Raw genomic sequence first — 13,986 nt, 5'->3', positions numbered from 1 at the left:
CCCCACTGGCACCCACCTTGGCTGGCCATTGCCACCGGTTGGGGCCTGTGGGCTGGAGCAACTCCTGTGTTGAGTGTCTGCTCCCTGGTGGTCAGTGCACATCATAGCGACTGGTCATTCCACCGTTTGATCGATTTGCATATTAGGCTTTTATTATATAGGATTACTGACTATATTCTCTATGCTGTACTTTACATCCCTGTGACTATTTTTATAACTGACGGTTTGTACTCCTTAATCCATTCTAGGTGTTCCATTTTCTAGCTGAGTTTTGTAAAAGAAAGAAGCAAGTAAGATAGGACTTCGTCAGGAAAAAACTGTGTTGAGGGTGAATTGTATGTTAAGAAAGGAATATATTTAGAATCTCTATTAATTCCCTTTCATTACTATATTCTATCAGTGAAAAAAATGAGATATACTTGCTTTGCAAAGCAAAAACTGGTATTATTCTCTATGTAATTCATTAACTGATGAATTAATAATTAATGTTATAATTGTAATAATAAATATTATTAAGTTATATAAATAATGTTATTAATGATATATTAACTATAAAATAATCTTAATTTTATTCTATTTTTTAACTATGTGCATAGTCTATTTTTCATTAATATAGTCCTACTATCATGAAATTGCAAATTAGAGCCCCCAAAATTCACACTTAGTGCCACTCACTTACCACCGGTACTATTAGTCTTTGGGCATATTTCTTGCTTGTCATTAGCTTAAGTACTTTTTTTACACTGTGGTAACTGTACTATAAAACTTTCCTATATACTTATTTTTTTCATGACACTTTTGCTTATCACTCAAAACAAAATGCAGTTTTCTAGACTGTAAGCTCCTAAGGAGCAAGCAGTGCTGTCAGTTATTTTCTGTGGTCTGTACCTAACAGGGTCCTGTGTTACTGACTTGACCTGGGTTACTCTCCTGAGTCCCAAGTTCCCAGCTGGACAAGCCACCATTCTGCATACCTTCTGGAAAAGCTTGTCATCAGGTGTGGGGGTATTGGCAGTGCGGCGGTAACCCCGGAACCGATGTTCCAGGGACTTGTCATACGGGTAATTGGCCACCACTGCCCCTCCATGGAGATTGGCTGAAAGGACAAAGTTGAGGGAGCGTATCCACTGGATTACGGCCCGAGTCTCAGGTTCCACCTGAGGAGAGATGAGAGACATTTGAATAAGTTTGTCAGTAAGTGGCCTGAGGAGATAGCATGTCCAAATAAGACAGGTCCTACCAGGTATGAGAAGTATAGGTGGGGAAATTTTGATCTTTTGCATGATGGTTTTAAAAAATTAAGTGGATGGCCGTAGTCAGGTAGCTCAGTTGGTTAGAGCGTTGTCTCATACACCAAGGTTGCAGGTTCAATCTCTGATCAGGGCACACATAAGAAGCAACCAATAAATGCATAAGTAAGTGGACAACAAATCAACGTTTCTCTCTCCCCCCCCCTCTAAATAACAATAATTAAAAGAATATTATCTTAAAAAATTAATTGAGCGGAACCCTTTTTCAAAACGAAATCTTATATGGAATCCTAATATATAAAACAGATAAAAAGAGAGCATTTAGGGCAGTGAAATCATTGTGTATGATACATGTCAGGATACGTGTGGCCAAACCCATAGAATGTAGCACACGGAGAGTGAACACTAATGTAAATTATGGACTTTGTGTAATAACGATGAGTCAAAGTAGGCTCATCACTTGTAATGAATGCATCAAGCTTGACCTCTCTCTGCCCCCTAGGGAAGCGTCCTCCAATTTACCCACTGCTTCAGTGGCTTCTGAGGCACCTTTGTAGAAATTTAGGGCTCTGGTAAATAAATGTGGAAAACGCTGGTTTACAGTAATGCTTTCCAACCTCCTCCTTTGCCTAACACATCTACTGTGATGTTGACATGGTCATACCCCGATTTCATGGATTAGAATAGTGTAATATGGGCCAGGCTTGGCTAAGAAGTAAAATCCCACCCTACTGATGGCATATTATAGTGCTAATGAGTGATGGTATTCCAAGGAAAGCCACTGGACTTGTAGGACAAGTAAATAATTTACATCTTCACTGTTCTTCCTCCTCTCAGGATGGATGTGCTTAGGGGTATGTGGTGTTAATGTGTCTCAGGAGCAGGCCCGCCAGCAGGATGAAACCATTCACATTACCAGGGGTGACATGACAGGCCTCCTGGGGAGAAAGGTTGGGACCATCGAATGGGCTCCTCTGACTGGAGAGCAGGGAAATGAGAGTGCGGTAAAGTAGTCAATGCTCATATAGAAAGGAAAGAGGAAAACTATGCATAGGGCAAGACTCTGAATTTCTTTCTATAGCTCATTGTTGATGAGCATACAGTCCACATGTAAGAGAGATTTCTCTATAGAAAGCTAGAGTTCTGTGTCAACAGTACAGTGCAGTAGAAAGAATGTTGGATGAGGAGTGGGGAGACCTGGGTTTTAAACCTGATTCCATCAGTTATAGCTGCATGAATTTAAATTACTTTTTCTATAAGCATAAAATCTATAAAACAGAGATTGATAACACTGATGATGCACTCACCACACAGTGTTGCGATGATCAGCTGAAATAATTTTATAAAATACTGTGCAACTGTATGATACTGCTTTCACTTCCCTCACTACCATGGCCACTAACATCAAACATTTTGTGAGCAGGTGCCCCTTGGAGGTCCCTATGCTGGGGGAGGGAATAACTACAAAGAGGCAGTTATTACTACTCTGGGCATACTAACATGGAGTTGAGTTGATGCCTAATTCTTGCCTCTTTAGTTGATATGAAGATTTCCAGAAGAAATTCCAGATGTTGATTTACCTGCTTCTGTATATAAATTTCTTCCCATACCTGGCTTTTCCAGTTGTCTGGAAGGGGCAAGTGGTGGTTGGGGCCTCCGTACTTCTCATTATAATAGATGTAGGTATTGAGGTCGGGGAAGTTGCGGTTCAGGTCCACTCCATTTGCATTGTTTCTGCCAAGCAGATATCCAGAAGCATCTGGGCCCTAGTGGGAAAAGGAAGGTTTCAGACCGAATCCTATATTTGAAGAACCCCTACTTAAAAACAAAACAAAAAAAACAGCTTTACTGAAATAAAACTTATGTACCATAAAAGTCACCCATTTGAAGTATACAATTCAATTAATTTTAAGATGTTGACAGAGTGTACAACCATCACTGCAATCTAATTTGAGAACATTCTTATTACCCTAAAAAAAAAACACCTCATGCCCTTTTACAGTCACTCTGCATTTTTACTCTAACCCTTGTAGATTTGCCTTTTCTGGACATTTCACATATGTGAGATCATACATATGTGTTTGGCTTTTTTCACTAGACAATGTTTTTCAGGTTCCTTCAAGTTGTAGCATGTATTAGTACTTCATTTCTTTTTATTGGTGAACTAGAGGTCCAGTGCACGAAATTCTGCACTGGTAGGGTCCCTAGTGGTTGCCAGCTGCTGGCCGGGGCCTCCCTTCCTTCCCCCAGCCAGCCCCGCCGCCTGGTCGAACTCCCAGACAAACTCCCAGTCGAGGGGACAATTTGCATACTATGCTTTTATTATATAGGATAGCTCCATTATATTGAACACATTTTGTTTACCCATTTACCAACTAATAGACTATATTAGTTGTCTGGGGCTGCCATAACAAATTACCACAAATTAGGTGACTTATACAACAGAAATTTGTTCTCCCACAATTCTGGAGGCTAGAAATTTGAAATCTAGCCGTGCTTGCTAAAGGTTCAGTGGATGATCCTTCTTTGTCTCTTCTAGCTTCTGGTGGCTGCTAGCAACCCTTGCTGTTCCCTAGCTTGTAGATGAATCACTCCAATTCCTGCTTCCATCTTCATATAGCTTTCTCCCCATCTGTTTGTGTCTCTGTATAAATGTCTTCTTTTTTTTTTTTTAAATGTTTTTATTGATTTTTTTTTTTTAGAGACAGAAAGAGAGAGGAGGGGAGAGAGAGAAGGGAGAGAGAGAGAGAGAAACATTGATAAGAGAGAGAAACATGGATTGGCTGCCTCCTGTACCTCCCCTACTGGGGATCAAGCCCGAAACAGGGCATGTGCTCTGACCTGGAATCCAGGTGACCACTTGGAGCATGCTCAACCACTGAGCAACACCAGCCAGGCAGACTTCTTTCTTCTTATAAGAACAACGGGCATATTTGATTTAGGGTCCACCCTAATCCAGTATGACTTTATCTTAACGTGATTACATATGCAAAATCCTTATCTATTTATATAAAAGCCTAAGCGACTATTACGACTGAATGACCGGTCGGCCAGTCACTATGATGTGCACTGACCACCAGGGAGCAGACGCTCAATGCAGGAGCTGCCCCCTGGTGGTTAGTGCACTCCCACATCCAGTCTCCCATGGCCAGCTAACTTCCCCCGGTCCCTCCCCATGGCCGGCAAACCTCCCATGGACCCTCTCCCCATCCGGCAGGCCCCGTCCGGCAGCCAGCCCGGCCCCAATCAGGACTGGGTGAGATGGCTCCGATAGGCCCTGATTGCCGGCCAGGTCTAGGGACCCCACCCATACACAAATTTCATGCACCGGGCCTCTAGTTTTCAAATAAGATCACATTTACAGGTTCCAGGTAGACATGAATTTGGGGGGATACTTTTTCAGCCAGTACATGGACATTTGGGTTGTTTCCACTTTGGGGCTATCATGAATAATGCTGGTATGAACATTCATGTACAATTCTTTGCGTGGAACTATGTTTTCATTTCTCTTCGGCAGATACCTAGTAGAACTGCTGGGTCATAAGGTAAATCTATATTTAACTTTTGCAGAAATAGCTAAACTGTTTTTTAAACTGGCTGTTCCATGAAAACCCCACCATCACTTTTAAAAGTTAGCATACTTGCTTATCTTTCTTCTGAGTAATATCAACCTCATGCTTATACTTCAGATTTTATCACTTATTTGGTCGTGTATTCATTCATTCATTCATTCATTCATTCATCCATCCATCTAGTTAACCAACACTTACTTAAGTCCATCTCTGATAGACACTGGGGAAAGATAATAAGACATTATTTTACCATTCTAAGAATTCACAGTTATATGTGGGGAGACAGATGTTTATATAAATAACTAAAAAAAATTCCATGTAATGTTTTGGGTGGCCTTGGAGAAGGGGAATAGTGTCCACTGAGCCTGCTGACTGACAGAGTAGAGCCCCATGTGGTGGTTATTCCTAGAAGTAAGGTGAATGGTTCAGTGCTGGGCAGCTAAAACCTCACACAGGTACTACCAGTCTCCTATCTTTCCAAGAAATCTATTTTTCACAGATTTCTTCATTTTCATGGCATCCTGCTTATATTTTATTCTTAGATTTCATTAAGAACATAATGTTTTTTTGAAGTTCTCTTACATTTTCTACATCAGTTTTATCCAGTGAAAAACACTTATCTGATTTTTTCAGTTTGGAGTTTGATTTTTCACTTCATGAAATAATGATTTTTTCTTAGGCCACTAGGGCAGTGGTCAGCAAACTCTATTAGTCAACAGAGCCAAATATCAACAGTACAATGATTGAAATTTCTTTTGAGAGCCAAATTTTTTAAACTTAAACTTCTAACACCACTTCTTCAAAATAGACTCGCCCAGGCCATGGTATTTTGTGGAAGAGCCACACTCAAGGGGCCAAAGAGCCGCATGTGGCTCGTGAGCCGCGGTTTGCCAACCACTGCTCTAGGGGTTTTTCATTATTTTTCTATTAGTATCAACTAGCTCTTACCTGTTCCTATTAACAGCTATGTTAATTTACCTCTCAGTATTACTGCTCACATGGGGCCATTAGCTAAGCAGGCAGGTAAGGAATCCCCTTAACAGAAGGTTCCCATAAACAGGGCTGGTGGTATATTAGTTTCCTGTTATTGCTGTAACAACTTGTCACCAATTTAGTGGCTTCAAATAGCACAAGTTCATTATATTTGGAGTTTTGGAGAGAAGACTGAAATGGGTCTTACAGGACTAAACCCAGGGCTGTTTCCTCCGCAGGCGCTAGGGGAATCTGTCCCAGCATCCAGAGGTCACCCACATTCCTGGGCTCCTGATCCCTCCTTTCACCTTCAAAGGCAGCAGCATGACATCTTCAAGTCTCTGACTCTGACCTTCTGCCTCCTTCTTCCACACCCAAAGGACTTGTGATTGATGACACTGGGCCCACCCAAATGACCCAGGATATTAAGGTCAGTTGTTTAGCAACCTTTATTCCATCTGCAACTTTATCCCCCCTTCCCATGTAACATAACATATTCACAGGTTCCTGGGATTAGGACTTGGGCATCTTCGAGGAAGTGGAGGGGGCATTATTCTGCCTTACCCAAAGCTGGCTTTAAAAAAAAATTTTTTTTTTAATTGATTTCAGAGAGGAAGGGAGAGATAGAAACATCAATGATGAGACTCATTGATTGGCTGCCTCCTGCACGCCCCCTACTGGGGATCGAGCCTGCAACCCGGGCATATGCCATGGACTGGAATCGAACCTGGGACCCTTCAGTCCGCAGGCCGATGCTCTATCCACTGAGTCAAATCGGCTAGGGCCAAAGCTAGCTTTAAAGTTTGGTGGCCAGGCTGGTCTTCCATGCAGACAGGTTTCTTCCGGGTATGGCAGGTAACTCTGAGAGTTTGATAACCTAATGGGTCCTCTTTGGGTTCAGGTTCAAGTTCTGCTCCTTCTGAACAAGTGCACAGCAGGCAAGCAAAAGGGACTGGCTCTCCAGTGATACCTATAGGATTTAGAGAGCTGGCGGGGGTTTTCCCCACTTCCTCCCACCCCCACTTCATCTCACAAAAGATGTGGCCAGTGAAGGGTCAAGAGAAGGAGAGTAGGCAGGCTGGGGTGCCACCCCCTCCCCAACTCTTTCAAATTTTTCTGCTCTTTTGGGAACTCAAGTCTCGAGGCACCTCTCTGGTTTCCAGTGAAGGGAAAGGTTTTGCTTCTTCATTTGTTATATCACACCAGCAGGAAGTTGTGAGATTGCAAAGGTCAAATTTGTGTTGAGTTCGATATCTTGGCTCCATTCCCCATCCTGTCTCTGCTCACCCTCCAGCCCTACCCTGCTTAAAATATTCTTGCTCATGAAAGGACAGGTACTGTGTGGTTCTACTTGTATGGCTCAGCGTGGTCAGATTCATGGAGTCAGAGTGGAGGGTGGCTGCCAGGGGCTGTGGGGAGGGGAAGTGGGCACTTCTCAACAATGGACATTACATTTTGGTTGAGCGGAGGGAGAAGTGCTGGGGGTCTGCTGTACAGCATTGTTCCTGTAGTTAACAGTACTGTCTTGTACACCTAAAATTTTGTTAAGCGGGTAGATCTCATCTTGAGTATTTTTACCACACTAAAATAAAATAAAATAAAAAATTTAATAAAGCAGTGAATTCTAGTTTTTAAAATGAAAAAAATTTTCAAGACTGCCCCAAATAAACATATTTTTTAATTAAAAAAAAAACTTTACACCTTAACCCCCTCCCCCAAAACAAAGCAGGAACGTATTCATTGTGTAAGGCAGGTGTCTGGCTTCACCCTTGAATATTCAAATTCAGTTGCAGGAAGGGGGAAGGGGGTGGACTCTGTATTTCAAAATATTCACTTATGACTGTAATGTACAGCCACAAAAGAATTGCCACTTTAAAGTTAGGCACACTGACATTTTGAATTTATGTTCATAAAGTAAAAACCCATAGACATAGTTTTCTTCTCTCTCCTCTGCAAATGAAACTCTAAAATAAAGAATTAAAAAGCTGAATACTACACTAGTAGAGGAAAAAAACCTACAGAAATAAAGTATGAAGAGTCTAAAATTAACTCCTCACTTCCTAGTTCTGGGAAAAGCTTGATCTCTCTGCTATCCACACCCCCGCCCCCCCCCGCCCCCCCCCCCCCCCCCCCCGTCCCCAACCCCAATGCAAATGTGTCTTGAAGGAGGAAGCAGAGCATTTAGGGTTCGAAGCTAGAAGTTCAGGGAAGGAGGTCTATTTTGCAATATCCCTTCATGCCTGCATAGTATTTTCCAGTTTACAAAGTGTCCTCACAAATATTGCCTCATTGACCTTCCCAATAAAACCAGGAGGTCACCTTGGTCTGCGTGGCTCAGTGGTTGAGCCTGGATCTATGAACCAAGAGGTCACCGTCAGGGCTGATGCCGGGGTTGCAGGCTCAATCCCCAATGTGGGGCGTGCAGGAGGCAGCCAATCAATGATTCTCTCTCATCATTGATGTTTATCTCTCTCTCCCTCTCCCTTCCTCTTTGAAATCAATAAAAATATAAAAGGAAAAGAAAAAAGCAGGAGGTCAACTGGAAAGGTGTTGAGGAAACTGAAATTCAGAAAGCCCACGTTCATTGCACAGGGTTTTATAGCCCTGAACCCAAATCTTCATACTTTATTATATTTCTTTTCTCTCTCTATTACATAGTGACACTGACAGTGGCAGCGAGAGGACACGTTGTCTACTGGCTTTTACTTTATCCCTTAAGGTGGCTTTATTCTCTGCACAGCGCGGTACCTGGGCGGCCGCCACCTCGTAGCCATCTGGGTTCATGGACGGCATGATGTGAATGCGCGTGTCCTGGACCAGCCTCAGGATGCGCGGGTTCGCGTTCCGGAACTCCTCGCACAGGAACTCCGACAGCTGCAGCAGCAGCTCTCGGCCCAGCACCTCGTTGCCATGCATGTTCCCCACGTACTTGACTTCAGGTTCCACTGCAAGCGTGAGAAAGACACGCGGAACAATCAAAGATGGAGAACGTTTGCAAGCGCCGTGGATGCCTAACTTTGCAAAGGGACCTTTTCCCTCTTTTCCATCAGCGAATCAGAGAAAAGCTCATGCTTCCGTTGGGTCTTTTCCAGTAATCCCTAAGCCCCTTTCCAACAAATGGCAATCCCCAAAGCTACAAGAATCCATGCCGGGGATAATAATGACTACCACGTATTGACTCCCTATGTGTACTAGACATTTGTGCTCACCACCACTAATCTTTTTTTTTTTTAAATATATTTTATTGATTTTTTACAGAGAGGAAGGGAGAGGGATAGAGAGATGGAAACATCAATGAGAGAGAAGCATCGATCAGCTGCCTCCTGCACGCCCCCCACTGGGGACGGCCCGCAACCAAGGTACATGCCCTTGACCGGAATCGAACCCGGGACCCCTCAGTCCCCAGGCCGACGCTCTATCCACTGAGCCAAACCAGCTAGGGCACCACCACTAACCTTCCCAGAAACCTTGTAAAGGGGTCATTGTTAGCCTCAGGATGAGGGTCCTGGGGAGGGGTGAGGTTAAGTAACTTGTCTGAAGTCACCTAGCTAGTTAATCTGATAGAAAGCTCAGGGAGCACTTACAGCAGCCCGCTGCTTCTCAGAGACAAGTCTTTTAGGATAAGGGCATTGTTTGCCCAAGACCTGCTCACATAAAATGCTCTAGGTCAGTGGTCGGCAAACTCATTAGTCAACAGAGTCAAATATCAACAGTACAACGATTGAAATTTCTTTTGAGAGCCAAATTTTTTAAACTTAAACTTCTTCTAATGCCACTTCTTCAGAATAGACTCGCCCAGGCTGTGGTATTTTGTGGAAGAGCCACACTCAAGGGGCCAAAGAGCCGCATGTGGCTCGCGAGCCGCAGTTTGCCGACCATGGCTCTAGGTTATACCACTACAGTCTCTAATATCTTGGTTGAACACTTAATTTTCCTGATATTTAGGAAATAAAAATCTCTCCTTAGTATCCGAGAATGTTGTGTTTTGAGACACAGAGCGGGAAGGAATCTACCTACGTCTCATTCCCTCATCTTCTCAGTGGCTATATTAACTGCTCAGTTTAAGCAAGAACTGAGGTCAGGAAAAGAGCTTCTGGAACCACTTAAAGGAAATAACTCGTGCCCCTCTTTAAAGGAAGGAGAAAGCTCTGGCCAAGCGATTTGTCTTCCTCCCTCCATGATTTCCCTCCACCCATCTTCCTGTCCCTGTGATCTTTCTGATTCCGGACCTCTTCATCTCTGTCTTTCCAGACCCCCCTCAACATCCTTGTAGGCTCTGGGAAGTCATCTTGGGCTCTCTCTGCTGTGAGCGAACTCACTGCTGAACTCCCCTTTTATGGTACTTACCACTTTCCACTCTGAGGTTTACCTAATTTTGCATAGGCCCTATTTTCTTTACTGGACCCGGCCTTTCCAATATATATACATTTGAACAAATATTTTAGGGCATTTATCTTAGTCCTACAGCAGTCTTTCCCCCCCAAATGTCTATAACCCACAAGGATCATGTAGTAAATTTTCCATAATGTGTAGTCTTTAATCTTAGTGCATTTCTTTAATCTTAGATTATGTCTTTCTTACGTTTCTTAGTGTTAAAATATCCCTTCTTTTAAGAAAGGATGGTGATAGCAGATGGCAGGTAGTATCTTCAACATCCTTGTTCAGTAAAATAAAATTTGGAAAATATATTTTAGTCTCCTCCAATCTCTCTTATTTATTTAAAAAAAAATTTAACTTCTTTGAAATCTAAAAGTGGGCAACTACTGACCTATAGAAACTAGCAGAGTGCTTTGCACTTAGTAGGTGCTCACTGTCAAATTCTTTTGTCTCTGCTTTCAATATAGTATGCGGAATACGACCACTTATAACAACCCCTGCTATCATTTTGGTTTAATCCCCTACACTCTCACATCTGGATTATTACACTAAATCTCCTACTTGAACTCCTTGCATCTGCCCAGCTCCATTGAAGTACATTCCCCTGAGTCAAAGTTCTGCAAACTTTTATTATAAAGAGCCAGATAGTAAATACTTAGGATTTGTGAACTATATAGTCTATGTCACAGCTACTCAACTCTTGCAGCCCTAGACAATACAAAAACAAATAGGCGACAATACAAAAACGAATAGTTGTTTCAAAGAAACTTTATTTACCCAAACAGGTAACTGCTCTGAGTGATCTTTACGTTTAAGTTAAACCATGTCACTCTTCTGCTTAAAACCCTCCAGTGGCTTCTGGCTTTGCTCAAAGGAAAAGGAAAAGCCAAAATCTTTACAAAAGCCTGTAAGGCCCTACCCAGTCTCCTCCTGTTCGGCTTCCCTGGCCTTCCTGCTCCGACCTGTCTCTGCTCTCCCAATGCTCACTCTGCTGCAGCTGCAGGGGCCTCCTTGCTGTTCTTCACACATGCCAAGCTCCTGCTCTCTCCTCCGCCTGCAGTGTTTTCCTTCCCAATATCAGTTTTAGGACATACTGAAGTATCACCTTGACAAAGAAGCTTTTTCTAAATAGCACTGACCTCTCCCCTACTCTATCCGTAGTACTGAATAACATTCTCTATCTCTCTTTCCTAGTTTATTTTTCCCTAAAGCACTTATTTTTATCCAATACAATGTGTGTGTGTGTGTGTGTGTGTATCTACGTAATTACCCATCTATTGCCAGTCTTACCCAGCTAGAATTAAGGCCCTGAGGGCAGTGTCTTCGTTTTATTCTCTGTTGTATATTCAGAATTTACAAACGTGCTTGCATATAGTAGTAATCAGTAATATTTGTGGAATGAATAACGAATGGATGAAAAGCTAAGTTATAGGTATCAGAGAAAAGAAGGGCCGAAATGAAAAAGCCTGAAGGAAGGCGTGAATGCTAGAAAGTAGAGGGGGCATCCAGAAGAGGGCATGGAGTAAGGAGGGGCTAGCTCTACAATGTCCATTAGCACCCACAGGCTTCCACAATGAACACACGACATGAGTAAAAGCAGGTGCTTGCTATGTAAGTGAGGCTTCAAAGCAAGGCCCTTGTCCTCACTTAGTGATCGGCAAACTCATTAGTCAACAGAGCCAAATATCAACAGTACAACGATTGAAATTTCTTTTGAGAGCCAAATATTTTAAACTTAAACTTCTTCTAATGCCACTTCTTCACAATAGACTCAACCAGGCCGTGGTATTTTGTGGAAGAACCACACTCAAGGGGCCAAAGAGCCACATGTGGCTCGAGAGCCGCAGTTTGCCAACCACGGATTAATCATTCACTCTGCCTTCCTTTAGCCACCTCCCACCCTTGCCCTCTACCCATTGGCCATGTAATATTCTGAAGCGGTCACGGACAGAATCCACCTGGTGTGCGGCTGTCATTGAAGGTCTTTAAGCAGGGGGGTGAGATGATTGTATTAGTATTTAGGAAAATTATCCTGGCATCTCTGTGCTAAATGGAAGGCTCAGAGAGTGGTGGCAGTTAGGAGTTAGGAGGTCAGTTAGGAGCCTAGTATAATTGCTTAGGTAGGTGGGACGAAGTTTGGGCTAGGGTGGAGGGTGTGGAAGTGAAGCAGAAGAGAGGTTTGAGGTGGACAGTTTGAAGGAGGAACTGACATAACTTGAAAGTCACAGTTGTTAGAAGTAAAGCAGTGAGAAATTAGAAAAAAACTCAAATGTCCATCCTTAAATGAACAGTTAGATACAACCATGCAATGGAATGTTAGACAGCCAAACATGATGATGTAGATCTACACTTACAGACATGGATGCCATTTGTAAAAGGCTATGCAATGAGAAATGCAGTTGCAGTATGATTCCAATATTATAAAATAAACCGTGTAAGGGGGTTTTAACTATGCATAGAAAAAGTCTGGAAGGATATACATCAGTATGTTAGCAATGTCATCTGTGACTGGTGGGATTATGACTGAGTTTTTTTCCTTCTCTAATTTCTAATTTTAATCCAAACATCACTTGCTTTTATAATAGAAAAAAACTAACAACAACAACAACAAATAATGCAATGAATAAAACTAATACCCCAGACCTCAAACCCTCTCCAGGATACCACACTCTATCTCACCATCCTTCCCCAAAGAAATATCCCCAAACCCTTCTCAGTTTCCTGGAAGAATTAGAAGGGCTAATTGTTTCTGCTTATGTCTCCTGATGCATTAGAGGATAACAGAGTAATAAGGGGGGGCGGGCAATGGGAGGAAAGGAAATGGGCAGGATGGGGGATGGGAGCAGGGAAGAAGGTCCTGAGCAACTAGAACCTAAAAAAGAGGAACCGCCTGGAGCCTGAATTGAGATTGCAGCTCCCCAGAGGTGGAGGCCAGCTGAGGGCTAAAGCAGGAAAAAGTACGCAGCACAGGCTGCGGGAGAGGTGCTATCTGATAGATGGAGGGGTCCAGGACCTCCCCCCCCGCCCCCCCATGACTGGATTTGTAAGGAAGGGTCCTGCCCTCGACTCTCCACGGACTGCTCGGGGCTTACAGGGCTCGTGGATTCCAGGGTAGTCGCTGAACTCCAGCACGTAGAGGTGTCTCCCCTTCACGCTGCGCCCGACGCTGTAAACACGCGTGATGTAGGGGCATTCGTTGTGCACCTTGTACAGCGTCCGCACGAGGTCATCATAGCGGCGGTGGCGAAAGGTCACCGGGGCAGCCAACGTGAAGAGAAGGAAGAGGTGGAGGAAGACCGAGAGCAGGCCTGACATCTCGCCGGGCTTCCTCCGAGGGAGCCACGGAAATGAGCCACACCTCTCCCCCAAACCTGCCTTCGTCACCAGTGAAAATGCAAGGGCCGGGAAGCAGCTCTCCCAGCGTCCCAGCAGGGAACGCCGTGTGCCCGCACCTGGGAAGGAAGTGTAGCGCTGCGCGGGCCACAGCTGGAAATTATTTCTGTGGCTCTGGAATAATCACCTCTCCTCCCCCATTTCTCTGCCTCTCCGAACGCAGGAAAACCCTTTGAAGGGTTTTGCACGTCCCCAGATTCGGTAGTTTCACTGATTCTGGTTTACTGATTAACTGCACTGGAAACTGGCTTCAATAAATAGCTGCTTATAACCCTTTGATTCCCAGAGAGTTTTGAAAAACTTGGACGATGCTTGTTCCCTATGTTACAACTTAATGTATTTTTTAAATTGATTTCAGAGAGGAAGGGAGAGGGAGAGAGAGATAGAAACATCAATGATGAGAGAAAAATCACTGATTAGCT

At 43.5% G+C, this 13,986-nt stretch overlaps 1 protein-coding gene across 6 annotated transcripts in view; it reads right to left on the bottom strand.

Moving 5' to 3' along the window:
- CPN1 (carboxypeptidase N subunit 1) overlaps window positions 1–13,782 on the bottom strand; it is a 28,953-nt gene extending 15,171 nt beyond the window's left edge. For 4 of the 6 annotated variants that reach the window (XM_080641926.1, XM_080641924.1, XM_080641925.1 and 1 more), the window contains exons 1-4: window positions 13,264–13,746; window positions 8,543–8,739; window positions 2,861–3,016; window positions 975–1,157 (exon numbers count right to left, since the gene is read on the bottom strand). In XM_080641926.1, the coding sequence (XP_080498052.1) occupies window positions 975–1,157; window positions 2,861–3,016; window positions 8,543–8,739; window positions 13,264–13,486 (759 nt within the window). In that variant the 5' untranslated portion in view covers window positions 13,487–13,746. Of the gene's footprint in view, window positions 1–974; window positions 1,158–2,860; window positions 3,017–8,542; window positions 8,740–13,263 lie in introns of all 6 variants that reach the window. The other 2 variants (XM_080641929.1, XM_080641927.1) reach the window with 2 other exon arrangements.
- Window positions 13,783–13,986: the final 204 nt, after the last annotated feature.

Source organism: Plecotus auritus, assembly GCF_963455305.1.
Source record: "Plecotus auritus genome assembly, chromosome: 9".
Lineage (NCBI taxonomy): Eukaryota > Metazoa > Chordata > Mammalia > Chiroptera > Vespertilionidae > Plecotus > Plecotus auritus.
The sequence above is the reverse complement of the archived record's forward strand: the minus strand, read 5'-3'. Positions and strand labels throughout refer to the sequence as shown.